The sequence below is a fragment of the Squalius cephalus genome, assembly GCF_949319135.1.
Source record: "Squalius cephalus genome assembly, chromosome: 10".
NCBI classification, from domain to species: domain Eukaryota; kingdom Metazoa; phylum Chordata; class Actinopteri; order Cypriniformes; family Leuciscidae; genus Squalius; species Squalius cephalus.
In genome coordinates this window covers 20,941,479-20,955,593 of record NC_137131.1, presented here as the reverse complement: position 1 = coordinate 20,955,593, position 14,115 = coordinate 20,941,479, and the positions used below count along the sequence as shown (strand labels likewise).

Below are 14,115 nucleotides of genomic sequence, written 5' to 3'. Positions count from 1 at the left end.
GTTTATGCCAGGATAACCTAACACATTCATTCAAATCATTTATATCTGCCACAGCAAATAGGCTACACAATGCATCAAATGTTATAGTTAGATTTTAGTAGACAAAAAAAGTGTGTGCAGTGCTTTATTGTTATTCAGCCAGTGTTCGTGGGTCTGGTGAAATACTCAACAGATTTTTATTTTATATAAACAATATATAAGCAATATAAACAGCATATATGGTTAATATTTTGTCTTTACCTTTGTTATCACATTTAAGAATTGCAACCTTGTGTGGGAACGGCAGGGGTAGAAACAAAACTCACTTTTGCACTCACACTCCCTCACACTTACACACAATCTCTCTCACACACACACGCACACCCTCACGCACACACGTACAAACACACACACACACACACACACACACACACACACACACACACACACACACGTCAGGTTCACCATCTCTGTGGGGACTCTCCATAGACTTAATGTTTTTTGTACAAACTGTATATTCTATCTCCTTACAGTACCCCTACCCCTAAACCTACCCATCACAGAAAACTTTGTGCATTTTTACATCCCCCCCCCCCCCCCCCCCCCCCCCCAAAAAAAAAACATTTTATTAATCATTCTGTATGATTTATAAGCTAGTCTACCCATGGGGACCTCAATTTAGGTCCCCACTGAGTCCCCATGAGTCTGTGTGCATTCAGGTTGAAGTCCCCACCGGGATAGAAAAACAGGTACACACACACACACACACACACACACACACACACACACACACACACACACACACACACACACACACACACTTGAAGCCCTCAAAGTGCTTTCTGAACCAAAGCCTGTTAGGGCACATGTCCAAAATGTGAAAAAATTTAAACTTGGTCATATAGCTAAACCAAATACATCACTGGAAAGGTCTTGACCTGGAGAGTAACATATATCAATTTGAAGGTTCTATATTATTACTGCTTTGAGATATTGACCTTTGAACCTTAACTTCAGGGCATATTTGAAGGCTTATAATTATGGGACAAAAAGGGTTACGGACATGAGACCAACTGTTATAGAAAGGTGTTGACATGGGTTATAAGTTGAGTAGTCATAGTCATAGTCACCAAGGTGTGGGGGGGGGCTATGGTGTGAAAATAAAAAATCCCCCTTTGAACAAGACAATATTTAAAGTCTGATGCCAAAAATGTGTTTAACATCCCCTTAAACCCCTGGAATGCCACCAATTAAGTATTTATAACTTCCAATTTTAGGGAAAACCCTGGGTTTTTAAAAAAAACTACAACTCCCTAGACCCCTCTTTAGTACTTGTGTTGACATCAGCACCCCAGTTGTAGTTCCTCCGTTTTAGGGTCGTGCTAGGGTTGTGAAAACATGTATCTACCCAATATATCAAATATCACACACTGTCTAATAAATAATTGTACTGCATGTATATGATCTATGCTAAGAAAAGACAAAAATGTTTGTTTAATGACGATATTTTAACTAAAACAGGAGACCAGCGCGCCATCTGCTCTGCTCACGTGACGCAAAGCGTGAGTGTCCTCATCTCCATAGTAACGGCCTATGTTGCTACTTCCGCTATGAAAAATGTAAAAAACATACACACACATTTGTTTTTCATAACTGAAGGCGTGATTTTTAAAACCGTCATATTTGACGTCAATCTACTGTAGTGCTGCATTATAAAACACAAATATCTTTAAGACAAGAGATATTTAATTTTCCACTTATTGTCCGCCGTTTTTGTTTTCCAGACAGGAACCTCGAGAGTCACATGATTGAGACAAAACATAGGCAAAATGTAACAATCACAGAGTTTGAGAAAGAAGTGACATTTCCCCTCCGACACTATCTTTTTAACATCAGGCTAAAAAATAACATACATTTTAAAGGCAAATTGATATATGAAATAATAATATATTACTTATAATAATAATAATATTATTATTAATAAATATTAATTAAATGATATTTTAATTTTACAAGAGCATCTGGCCCTGATAGCGTCTGCTGAGAAAAGTTCTGGATGACCCCTGCCTTAGAATATAGGCCCTAATACTTACTACAGACTTACTTGAAAGGAACAACACACACAATGGGATAAAACAGGAAATTGACTTCAATTAAAGCTATTCATGAATCAAACAAAAGAGACATGACTATAGTTGAAACAACAGTTCACTTTACTGGGTGAAATTGAGAGAGAGAGAGAGAGAGAGAGAGAGAGAGAGAGAGAGAGAGAGAGAGAGAGAGAGAGAGAGAGAATATTCTAACATGTGGAAACATAAGCTGGAATAGCACACTGTTGGAGAGAGTAACAATACAATAGGCTATGTACAGTTAACTACAGTACAGTATATACAAACTATATACAACTACAGTGAAGTTACGTAGGGATGCGCAATACATTTCGACCAAAAATGTAATGCTAAAAAAAAAGAAAAAAAAAGGTAATTTGTCATGTTTGACATTTTGTGCTTTGACATCTTCATAGAGTCATACACATTTTCTCCCTAATAACTACTCTCCCAGTTCCTCATCAGTTGAGGAAGTATTCTCAAGTATTCCTCTTCAGAGAAGTCATCTAAGGATAATGTTTGCAGTCCAAGAATACTTTTGTATGTTGTGCGTGCTGTAGCCAGTTGTGCTTCAACTTCACACAATCTTCTCTTTAGCACACAGAGTAGTCCCTCACGTCCTTTCTCCATTAAGCCCTCTGTACTGCCTGAAAATGTGACATTAAAATATAAAGAAATGAGCCAATGGTTTCCAGAGAAGCAAATTGAAGAAAAAGTCTAACTATTTATTGTCCTTACATTTCCCATTGGTGTCTTCAGTGAGCTGAAAGGTAAACTCTACAATCAGTCCAGCCACACTCCTCATGTACTCCATGTGCTGCTTGACTTCACGAACCACAATAATTTTCTTCTTTCAGTCTAGTCAGCAGCATTACCTTGTCAAAAACATTTTTTTTCCGCTCCATATCACCATGACCTGCAATACATTACATCAAAGTGTTATCTTACAACCTATAAAAATATTGGGACAGAAGATATTTTGCATGCTGTACTACTACTACAATAGAGAAATAAACCCTGAAAGGATGAGATAGAACCCCAGCGCTTCGCGAAGGGGTTCAATCACATCCATTTACAAATTACTGCACTTTTTTTTTTGCATAGTGCCCAATGTCTTAACATTTTTTACATCAGATAACATTTTTTACATCAGATTCCATATTTACATCAAGATGTGTGCATCAAACAATTTGTATTCAGTGCATTTCAGAGGAAGTACTTACATTCCCATGGCCAGGAGTAGTTGTCCACAGCCAAGAGTTCATTGGGAGGAGGCAGTTTTTCAACTTCCCCCACAGTAGCATTGTGGTCATTGATGGCAACTTCCAAGGCTTTCTTCTCAACAGCAATCTTTCTTCTCAGTTGATGCCTTCGCTTATTCCCACCTACAATGAGAAACACAAAATGAGTGTGCATTCACACGATGAATACACAATAGCACCATACAAAATACGACTTCACAATATGCATGTATGTGTTATGATTATTGTGAAAGATTTTGTGTGATCATTTTTGCATCACAGGTTTCATTATCATTTGAAAAATTGTGAAAAATGTTTTTTTTGTTATCTATTTTAAACAATCATATTTTTTTAAAAATAGAGAACAAAATTGGTAGGTCAGGACATCTCTGCACTTTGCAGAAATATTGGAAATATTTGGATATCGCATTCAACCTTATTATGATTTTGACAGTTTTTCAGTATGCTGCCCTGACTTGTAGTAAACATACTTTTTTTTAATAAATGGCTTTGCTATTTTTACTATGTATAAATCAGTAGTGAATTAATTTTTTCACAAATCTGCATTACTAGTGGCCTTTTCTGCTCTCACCAGACTGATGATACAGCTGAAATTTTCGCGGTTTGATGCCCAAATATAGCCCCTCGATGGTCCTCTGCAGGTCATTTTGGATTGTTGCTCCTTTGTACGACAACAAACAAATTAAGAGCAGAGCGATTGATTCTTTAAAATATGCCATTAAATAATTTTTTCAAAGTACCTGAGGTCCACTGCTGAACATCAGACACCCACTGCTGGACTGTGTCTTGCTGTAAAGATAACTCAGCGGTGAGTTTCTCTAGGTCCTTTGTTGCCTCTGCAATCCTTTGTACGGTCTGTTGAAAAGAAATGTCTATGTTAACAAATGCTGAGACAATTTAAAAACAAAAATGTTATTATACATATTTGCCTAGTTAGTACCTTGATGTATCTTTTGGCCAATGTCCGGTCAAGGTTGTCTGCCTTTCGCTTGTTCCAGCCACTTGTGCTTGGATTGTTAGCATGTCTGTGCGAACTTGACACACAATGTATGTGCAGTAATTTAGGTTCACCTAAATCTCCCTTTTTCCTGGATTCTTAAACAGATGAGGGCAAATACATTTACACAGTTACATTTTATAAAATAAGATGTAAATCATGGTATTATGGCATTTGATGGAGTAATGCTGCTCTATTATTAAATAAACCAAATAATTTTTAAATTTTGGGGAAAAAAACTGGCAAGCATTCATAAAAATGTGAAATTGTGGTGTTACACATGAAGAAATATAAATTTAGCTTACATGTCCAGTTGTTCCATGGATGTAATCGACAAGACAAGTTACCATTCATTCCAATTAAAATAACTGGCTTCCCTTGGAAAAGCTTGTTTGCCCAGTGGAGCAGTCGCAGCAGGGAGGAACGATTAGTAACATGCAATCTAAAAAGCAGAATTAGTTTACATATTAGTGTAAATGAAACAGTGAGGGTGTTGTTTCTATCAAACAAAACTTCATCCAGCATGTCTGTTGGAGTAAACCAGGGTTCGTGTAAAATGTAAAACAGCCTATATAACCTGAGACATAAAAACGACCTTTTTCATAATAGGAGAACTTCCCTCCCTCATCCTGCTGAACAAAGTGGATGGCGGCAGGTGTCTGAAGAACCCCTCCACCATGGATGCTCTGTTATGAACATGGTTATGAAGCACCAGGGCCTCATGTGTGGAAAGGTCACAGGCTGTGCAGTAGAGTGATCGAGGTAAACAGTCCCTACACATCTACTGCAGCCTTGTGTCCACAATGATGGCAAACCCCCTCCTTCGGCTTCTCCATGAAGGGCCTTATTACTGTCCAATTCTCCAGAGAGGAAGTTTGCCTGTTCCTCCAGTGTGAGGGGAGAGGTTGTTCAGCACCACTTCCCAAGAGGTCTCGGACATCTTGAATGAGGGAGTCTGAAAATGAAAAGGGAAGAAGGCAATGGTAAATCTGGACAATTACCACATAACAAATGAGGAAACAAGTATTAAGTGACAAAAACCTACATTTTCAATGGTCAGTGTCTTCAGTTGTGCTGGTAGACAGAGCACAGGAGGGTGTAACGCTTGCTGAAGAAACTTCAAAAATATGAATATCCATTTAGAACTTGCTCAATGAATAATGAATGCAACTACTGATAAAAAAAAGAAAACAACCAGTAACGTTAGCTGAATTTCACTTTCGTCTCTCCCCAGCTCTACATCTTTTTGGCAGAGGTTGACCATCTTTGTCCTCATCAAGCCAAACACACAGCTTTGTGTATTGTTTTGACCCTCCTTCAGTGTGTCCATGCTGATCCACCTAAATAAACAATTGAGCCACAGAATAAACCTCCACCCACTAAGGTTATCGCCACCTACAAACATCTCATTATAAAACCAATGTTATAATAAATATTACATTGTAAAAATTCAGTCTAACGGTCCTGTACTGTACTGACAGATCTAGAAAACCCTTTCTACGTAAAAAAAAAGAAAGAAAAGAAAGTGAAACGTTTTGACAGAATATTTAATTAAACTCTCACTGGGTCTAACGTGTGAACTCAGCTCAGCACTATAGCTTGCATTTGAATAAAGACATTGAACCAGGTACTGTATTCACTTTGTAGAAGTGCCGGTACTGCGTACTGGTTAGTACCGGCCCACTTCGAGCACTGTCTAGTGTGTGTATCATACCTGAGTGGCATGCTGGTATTGAAAATTATGACTAAGTAAATTATCCATGTGGATTACAGAGCAATATGATTGAAAGTAAACAAACAGAGGTATGAGAAATACAGATGGTGTAGGCTAATAGGTCCTTTAACTCACCTGTTCATAATCACATAATCTTCTGTGGTGCACAGCTGACTGGTTCCTGCTGTTTCAGTAGCCAATGAGCTTGCTGCTCAACCTTCAAATACTTGGGCATTTACCTTAGCAGTGCACTTTTCAGAAACTCTTTATCTCCTCCAGGTCCATCTGTATGGTTAATTCAAGTACGCTATATTGTACAGCAGCTGCATGTCTTACTTGCTCACAGCAGTGTGTTGTGTATGTATTGAGAGTAGCAAGTCCCGTACTTGCTCTACAGAAGCATTAGTAGAGCTATTCCACCAAGACCAAAAATACAACATTGTCATATCCATTACCAAGCCAATCACTCTGAGAGTTTTCATGACATAACTGTCTTATTAACTATCATAAAATGGGTAAAAGCAAAAATTTTATTTTTGTGTCTACTTTATTCCAAATCACAGCTAATTATAAATGAGATAAAAAATACTTGAATAGTCAGAATAAACATTTGAAATGTACCTTTATTTTTGCTATGATTACAACAGTATGATTATAGACTTCAAACGGCTACAAAACAGCCTTTAGGATTTTGCTAACGTTACTTAAAGGGTTAGTTCACCCAAAAATGAAAACTCTGTCAGTAATTACTCACCCTCATGTTGTTACAACCCCGTAAGACTTTTGTTCATCTTCAGAACACAAATAAAGATATTTCTGATTAAATCTGAGAGCTGGCTCACTCCTCCATAGGCTTCTCTGTTATTGAAACTTGCCGGCCCAGAAAGTTAGTAAAGACAATGTTTAAAATAGTTCAAGTGATTACAGTGGCTCCACCTTAAGTTTATCAAACAACGAGACGCCATAATGTAGGTGGTCGTGTGTGATGCATGTGATGCTGGCCAATAGTGAGCTACGTTCTGATGTACAACCCAGAAGCGCTGCGCTGTTACACTACGTGAACTCACTAAGAGCCCCACACAGAAGAAAATCAATAGTTGAATAAAGTTGTTATTTTTGTGGGGTTTTTTGTGCACAAAAAGTATTCTCGTCTCTTGATAAACTTAAGATCAAGCCACTGTAGTCACTTGAACTATTTTAAACATTGTCTTTTCTAACTTTCTGGGCCGGCAAGTTTCAATAACAGAGAAGCCTATGGAGGAGTGAGCCAGCTCTCAGATTTAATCAAAAATATCTTAATTTGTGTTCCGAAGATGAACGAAAGTCTTACGGGGTTGGACCAACATGAGGGAGAGTAATTACTGACAGAATTGTCATTTTTGGGTGAACTAACCCTTTAAAAAATAATTAAAAATTAAATCCCAACAAAAGAAGATGGCTCCCAAGAGTCTTTCCACTTGATTCCACTATAACAAAAGAAGAAAAAACAAAAAACAATTCAGGTCAAGTAACTTTTATAAACCTGATTTAGGCACAAACTATACCATTTAAAATGTATTGAATGATGCCAGGATATTGATCTCACAATTCAGTACATACCATGATGTGCAAGGAGCCCATTTTACAAGGACTTCTATGTTCCCCTGTGGTACAAATGGGGGGGGGGGGGGGGGGGGGGGGGGATAATTGTAGTGTATTAGAGAACAAGTAATTTCCCCCCAAAAATCTAATATATATATATATATATATATATATATATATATATATATATATGAAGAGTTCAGATGCAAAAGCCTCTAAGTGCCATCTGAAATTTTCTTCTGGAATGATAATTTCAGATGGCACTTGGAGGCTTTTGCATTTAATCTATTCATATACATATATATATATATATATATATATATATATATATGCAGAACTGCTATATAGCTGAATTGAACAACTTCATTATTGATGATAGATTCATAGATAGATATAATAAAATTGAAGTAATGCTGATATGACTTCAGCTGAAAAATTACACTATTGTCTTATTTGGAGTAAACAGAATAAACCGTTTACACCATCGAATCATTATTTTCCTGTTGATCACTGCTCTAAAACAGTCTGTATTTTATACAGCACTATGACAAAAAAGATGACTTGTATTAAATTAGTGGAATCAAACTGTTTTTTCCAATGCACAAAAAAATAACACAAATTACAGACCACTTTAGCACATTTAACAGCACATTAAAGGAACACGCCGACTTTTTGGGATTTTAGCTTATCCCCCAGAGTTAGATCAGTCCATACATACCCTTTTCATCTCCGTGTGTGCCGTAACTCTGTCTGACGCACCCACCGCTAGCCTAGCTTACCACAAACACTGGAGGCAAACGGCTCCAGCTAGCATACTGCTCCCAATAAGTGACAAAATAATGCCAACATTTTCCTATTTACATGTTTTGATTTGTATAGTCACAGTGTGTACAAATAACAAGGTCAAATATTCGAATATCTACGAGTAAAATGTAAAATGAAGTTAACAAACAACCTCGATCCATCAGGAAACGCCACATGGTCGCTGAATTTCACTGCGCTTCATGAAGAGTTTTTCTTTTGCGTGAAAAAGCCATTCGCCGGAGATGTGTTAAAAGATAGCGGAGTGAGTAATTTACTCTTACCTTTGTTCTTTGATTAAAATTAATGACACTCTAGACCAGCCGTTGTGGACAGAGACGCGATCTGACGCGTTGCATTTTCTCACAAATCTCTACGTTCATTTAAGACTTTATTTAAATAATTTAAGACTGCACTTATGAGGACACTCGACAAAATGGACATTTGGCATAATTTGTGTGTTGTGGTTTGTTCAAGCTCGAAAGAGAACTCGATACTGACTTTTCTGTGGGTTGTGTGTGTATGTGTGTAATCGGCAGGAATTACAGCACGGTCTCTTTAGTCTTGTCGTTATCTTCCATTTTCAAAACAAGCAGGCTATTGGCTATTATTCGCTTGATTTGGTCATGGGCCTATGCTACAATACGTTTAGAGCGGCTGCTACTGGATGAGATGGCAAACAATAAAATAAAAAGCAAACGATTTAATCATAGACTGTAAAAAATGTGCAAAACATGGCACTTTAAAAACCGGATAGTTTATTTATAGTTCGTTTTCGGATATTTCACGTCATGTTCGAAATGCATGCAAAAGTGACAGCCCTAGTATGTATGGACTGATCTAACTCTGGGAGATAAGCTAAAGTCCCAAAAAGTCGGCGTGTTCCTTTAAATGTTGAGTTAATGCTATTTTTAGACCTTTATGTAGTATATAAAACTGGCAAAACTGAGAAATCAGAATTTGTTAAGAAGTGTTTTCACTAGGGATGCACTGATCATTTCGCCCGATAGATAACCAATAATTCTTTATATTTGAAAGCCGATAACCGATATATATCAGCCGATAAATTTAAATCCAAGTTTTTAGATAATTTTTGAGAGCCTGGCTACAAAAACAAAAGCCTCACCAATAAAAGCCATGTCCCGAGCACACAATTATAATGATGTTCTCATAATTTTATGTAGCCTATATGACAGACTTGTGCTGCACATGTTGTACTAAACTAAGTTTTCTTTTTCTTGAAGGAATTCCAATCATATTTTAAGCATTATAAAACCATAATGGTGAACAGTGTGCATCTGAAGTGTTTCAGCTTAAGGAAACATACATCATGTATAGGCTTTAACATATCGACCAATTTGTTTTTTGTATTGGGCCGATAACAATAAAATTAAAATGATCATATATCGGCCGATATCTCGTGCATCCCTAGTTTTCACTTACTCTTTTCATTCTCTTTTTTACAATTTTTTGGAATGGGAAGCTGTTGTTCTCCAGCCGTTCGAAGCATTCGGCACATTTGTCTGTGTTTAAAAGAAGAAGAAAAAAGAACAGCCTCAACCATCTCATTACAGTCAGAGAGCAGTCAAGATTACAGAGCCAGGGCTAAGGAATATCTGAAGCAACTGTAGACTTCCATAATTTTGCTCAGTTTAAAATACAATATTTTATTTTTAAAAAATTGACTTTTAATACAAGTTGTATAGTTGTATACAACTAACATTTTTTAAAATATAGAATCTTTGCCTTAGATGTACTTCACCTTTATGCATCTGGTCTTTTTTTCTTTTTTTAGTTGGCTCTGGGAATGAAAGATTATATTGTTAAAAAAAATATGGGAAGAGAAATTTCACATTGATAACTAATTGTTTAAAAGCTTTATGCATAATTTTACCTTTTTTTTTTTTGGTGGCACTTGATGATTTACGCTTGTGGGACTGAAGTGTGGAGGCCACTGGTTGTGGGTCTCTCAGTGGTTCTTCATCAGTGATGGGCTGGTCTCTCAGTGGTTCTTCAGCAGTGATGGGCTGGTCTCTCAGTGGTTCTTCAGCAGTGATGGGCTGGTCTCTCAGTGGTTCTTCAGCAGTGATGGGCTGGTCTCTCAGTGGTTCTTCAGCAGTGATGGGCTGGTCTCTCAGTGGTTCTTCAGCAGTGATGGGCTGGTCTCTCAGTGGTTCTTCATCAGCGGTACTGGTGGTCAATTCAGTATCTGGGGCAGTCCCCTTCTTCTCTCTCTGAAAATGAACTTTAGGACGACAACAAATTTTTCAATTAATAGCAATAACAAAAATGTATACAGGGATTATTATATCAGTGTTTAGATTAAGAAATTATAACTGGTATGGATCTTTTGTAAAAAGTGATACATTGCCCAACCTAGTGCACACTTACAAATAAACAAAAACTGTACAATAAATGGCTGTAGGTATTATACAGTTATTTAAATGTAATGCAAGAAATAGCAGGAAAATATAAGAATACAAACTTTTTAACACTGCTTCATAGACAGCCTTCAACCTCTGGAGGAGATCATCATCTATGACATGTCCATCACCTAAAATGGCATCAGCCACAATTGTATAGTCACTGTTCTTCCCAAGAAGCAGAATGGGATGGAGATTGAGGGCAGCCAACTTGTCAAGCTGGGAAAAAAAAAATGCATTTAACAACTTTATACACAATATTTAATGGTAACACATTACAATAAGGTTTGTTAACATTAATTAACATTTAAACTTAATTAACATTAATGTTAACATTTAAACTAAGGTATATTAACATTAGTTAACATCAACTAATAACGAACTGCACGTATACAGCATTTACTAATCTTTGTTCATTTCAACATTTAGCCTACTAATGCTTAATTAAAATCTTGATAAAATTAGTTAATGCACTGTGAACTAACATGAACAAAAAATTAACAGCTGTATTGTTATTAACTAACGTTAACAAATATGAAAAATACAGAAACAAATGTATTGCTCATGGTTAGTTCATGTTAGTAAATACATTAAATTAACTAATGTTAACTAATGAACCTTATTGTAAAGTGTTACCAATTCAATAATAAATAAGTTTGCTTAAAATGGATACATCAATCTAAAGAGAAAGGACACTGGTCATTATCCATGAAAAATAGGGAAGAACATTTTTTTTTTAATGTAAACTTTTACATTCAATGAAATGGTTCAATTATTTCAACGGAAATTCCCCCTTCTTGTGTTTCATGAGCAAAATCCACTGTCTCCATTACAAAATGTTACTTTTAACATTTAAAATTTCACTGACATGTAACATCTCACATATTAATAACATAATAAAAAATATTGATTTTATAAAAATTATCTTAAACTAAATTACTAAGTAATAAGGTGTCACTTATCATTACAAACCTGCAGTTAAACACTTACCAAAAAATAACTGCTGTTAATAACTACAGTCCTGTTGCAGTTTTTTTGTATGGAAGCAGCCCAATCAGATTTCATTAATTTAAAATTTTCTCTTTTTTTCTTAAGTTTTTCCTTGTATGGTTGGCAAGTTTTGCATTCAGGGCAAATTTTGAAGGCCACATTGATAGTGGCCTTACAACTTGGGCATGTCTTTTTGGTGCTCCCGGGCATTCCTGGAAAGAAAAAAAGAGCAAGATTAGAAATAATATGTCAAGTGTCTGTAATAAATAGATATATATACTGTGCAAAAGTCTAAGGCATGTTAATACCCCCCCCCCCCCCCCCCCCAAATGCTTTTAAATCAGTTATTTATATCTTTTTGCCATTAATTGTTATAATCCAGTGAGATTTGTGCATGCAGGAGTCTGTCAAGGAGTCTGACAACAGCCAGTATGATCTGATCTCACCATCATCGAGTCCGTCTGTGATTACATGAAGAAACAGAATAAATTGAGACAAACTAAATCCAGAAGAACTGCGGGAACGTCTCCAAGACGCTTGAAGAAACCTTCCTGCAAAGCTATAGTACTGTGAAAAGCACTGGCACTTCTGTTAAAATGCTGTAAAGTGAGAATGCTTTCAAAAATAAAATCACAAGTGGAATTTATTTACAGGGTTGCAAAATTCTGGGAATTTTCAAAGATGGAAACTTTCCATGGGAATGAATGGGAATGTAAGGGAATTAACAGGAATTTATGGGAATAAACTGGGAATTTTCAAAGTTAAAGGTTGACTCTTCATAGGGAACTTAAATATAGTTAAGGAAAGTACACTTGAATATCCATGCCATTCCTCAATCACATGCACATAGCAGACTGCTTACTGCATGGCTGAGACTGGCACTGTACATGCCTCCATCACATGTACAGAAGCCGGAAATTTTCCGCCCCTTTGCAACCCTATTTATTTATGATTTAATTTCTATTAACTAATTCAAATCAATATATGGTATAACGACCCTTTGCGTTTAAAACGGCTTTTGTCCAGGTAACGTACACTTGCATAGTTTTTCAGGTAGCTTTGCAGGAAGGTTTACCCAAGCATCTTGGAGACGTTCCCGCAGATCTTCTGGATTTAGTCTGTCTCAGTTTCTTCTGTTTCTTTATGTAATCACAGACGGACTCGATGATGGTGAGATCAGATCATCCTGGCTGTTGTCAGACTCCTTGTGCATGCACAAATCTCACTGGATTATAACAATTCATGGCAAAAAGAATGTTTGGAAATGTAAACTGATATTTCCTACTGACACACTACAGCAAAAGATATAAATAACTGACTTAAAACCATTTTTTGTGTTATATTAACATGCCTAAAACTTTTGCACAGTACTGTATATATATATACAAAGACTATCCTACTTCCTATTGTTTATGTAACTACTAAATACTAATTAAGTTAAATCAATAATAATTCCAATATTCTGATCATCTGTAGGTCTATATGTTGTAATATTTACATTATTGTTACATCTTGTTGTTTTGAAAATACAAACTAGAAATGGTAGAGGGGGTGGTAAGTTACCGTGCTAACCCAAAGCTGTCTGCTAACATGTAGGCCTTGATATATGGACATATCTGTTATCTTTCATGTATTTGATGTCACTAAGACATCTTTATTATTGACATGTGCTTATTGTTTTCGAACCCCGTCTTTTTCCGGGTTATAGCCTAAATAAGTGAATAAAATGTAGAGTTAAAATTACTCACGTGCAGATTGAAGAGACGATTGTGAAGTTGTGAAGGTTATTACCTATGCAACTACTAGCGACAAGATGTTTTCCCGCCCCATTCAGCCTGAACTGTGACGTCAAACGAATACTTTTTTATTGCGCTTTAGAACCCCTTCAAATATTCGTTAAAAACTTCACAACAACTATTGCAGGCTTCACAAGTTTCAAGACACTAATGATAAATATGTAGTCTACAATATTGCAGTTTTCTTTTTTAGAATCTTTATTTTTTAAATAGTTAGAAACACAACTATGACAGACCAAATTATGGTCGTCAATACAATAACCCATAGATAGCCATATATAACGATATAACATTATGATAATTGTTATAATTATCATTTACTAAAAAGGCTACGTTACAGAATAAAAGTACCTTCTTGACCACGTTGTTTCTTCCACAAATCCAGATCTCCGACTCAAGATCATCATTCTAATTCGCTTACAACCATATACATTTATTAACAGATTTAAAACGCTTAATTATAC

General features: G+C 36.2%; 2 protein-coding genes across 2 annotated transcripts; both read right to left on the bottom strand.

Annotated features, from left to right (window-relative positions):
* Positions 1 to 2,170: 2,170 nt before the first annotated feature.
* On the bottom strand, positions 2,171 to 5,286 carry LOC307165984 (uncharacterized protein; the record flags this gene model as incomplete). Its single annotated transcript, XM_079884068.1, has 7 exons — positions 2,171 to 2,734; positions 2,826 to 3,003; positions 3,311 to 3,472; positions 3,921 to 4,010; positions 4,090 to 4,204; positions 4,290 to 4,444; positions 5,226 to 5,286. The coding sequence occupies 6 exons, from the start codon at positions 5,284 to 5,286 to the stop codon at positions 2,915 to 2,917; spliced, it is 672 nt and encodes a 223-aa protein (XP_079740194.1). The 3' UTR covers positions 2,171 to 2,734; positions 2,826 to 2,914.
* A 2,122-nt stretch (positions 5,287 to 7,408) lies between these two features.
* On the bottom strand, positions 7,409 to 12,061 carry LOC307165736 (uncharacterized protein). The gene is made up of 7 exons (XM_079883632.1): positions 11,856 to 12,061; positions 10,928 to 11,084; positions 10,337 to 10,687; positions 10,205 to 10,243; positions 9,886 to 9,965; positions 7,660 to 7,703; positions 7,409 to 7,526 (listed from the first exon to the last, which is right to left on the bottom strand). The coding sequence occupies exons 1-7, from the start codon at positions 11,928 to 11,930 to the stop codon at positions 7,475 to 7,477; spliced, it is 798 nt and encodes a 265-aa protein (XP_079739758.1). The 5' UTR covers positions 11,931 to 12,061; the 3' UTR covers positions 7,409 to 7,474.
* Positions 12,062 to 14,115: the final 2,054 nt, after the last annotated feature.

Excerpts from the sequence above, each read along its gene's own strand:
- LOC307165736 (XM_079883632.1), bottom strand. The coding sequence starts at position 11,930 with ATGAAATCTGATTGGGCTGCTTCCATACAAAAAAACTGCAACAGGACT. Across the intron at positions 9,966-10,204 it reads AAAAGACCAGATGCATAAAG|ACAAATGTGCCGAATGCTTC; the intron begins GTGAAGTACATC and ends TTTTAAACACAG. Across the intron at positions 7,704-9,885 it reads TAAAAAAGAGAATGAAAAGA|GGGAACATAGAAGTCCTTGT; the intron begins GTAAGTGAAAAC and ends TTTGTACCACAG.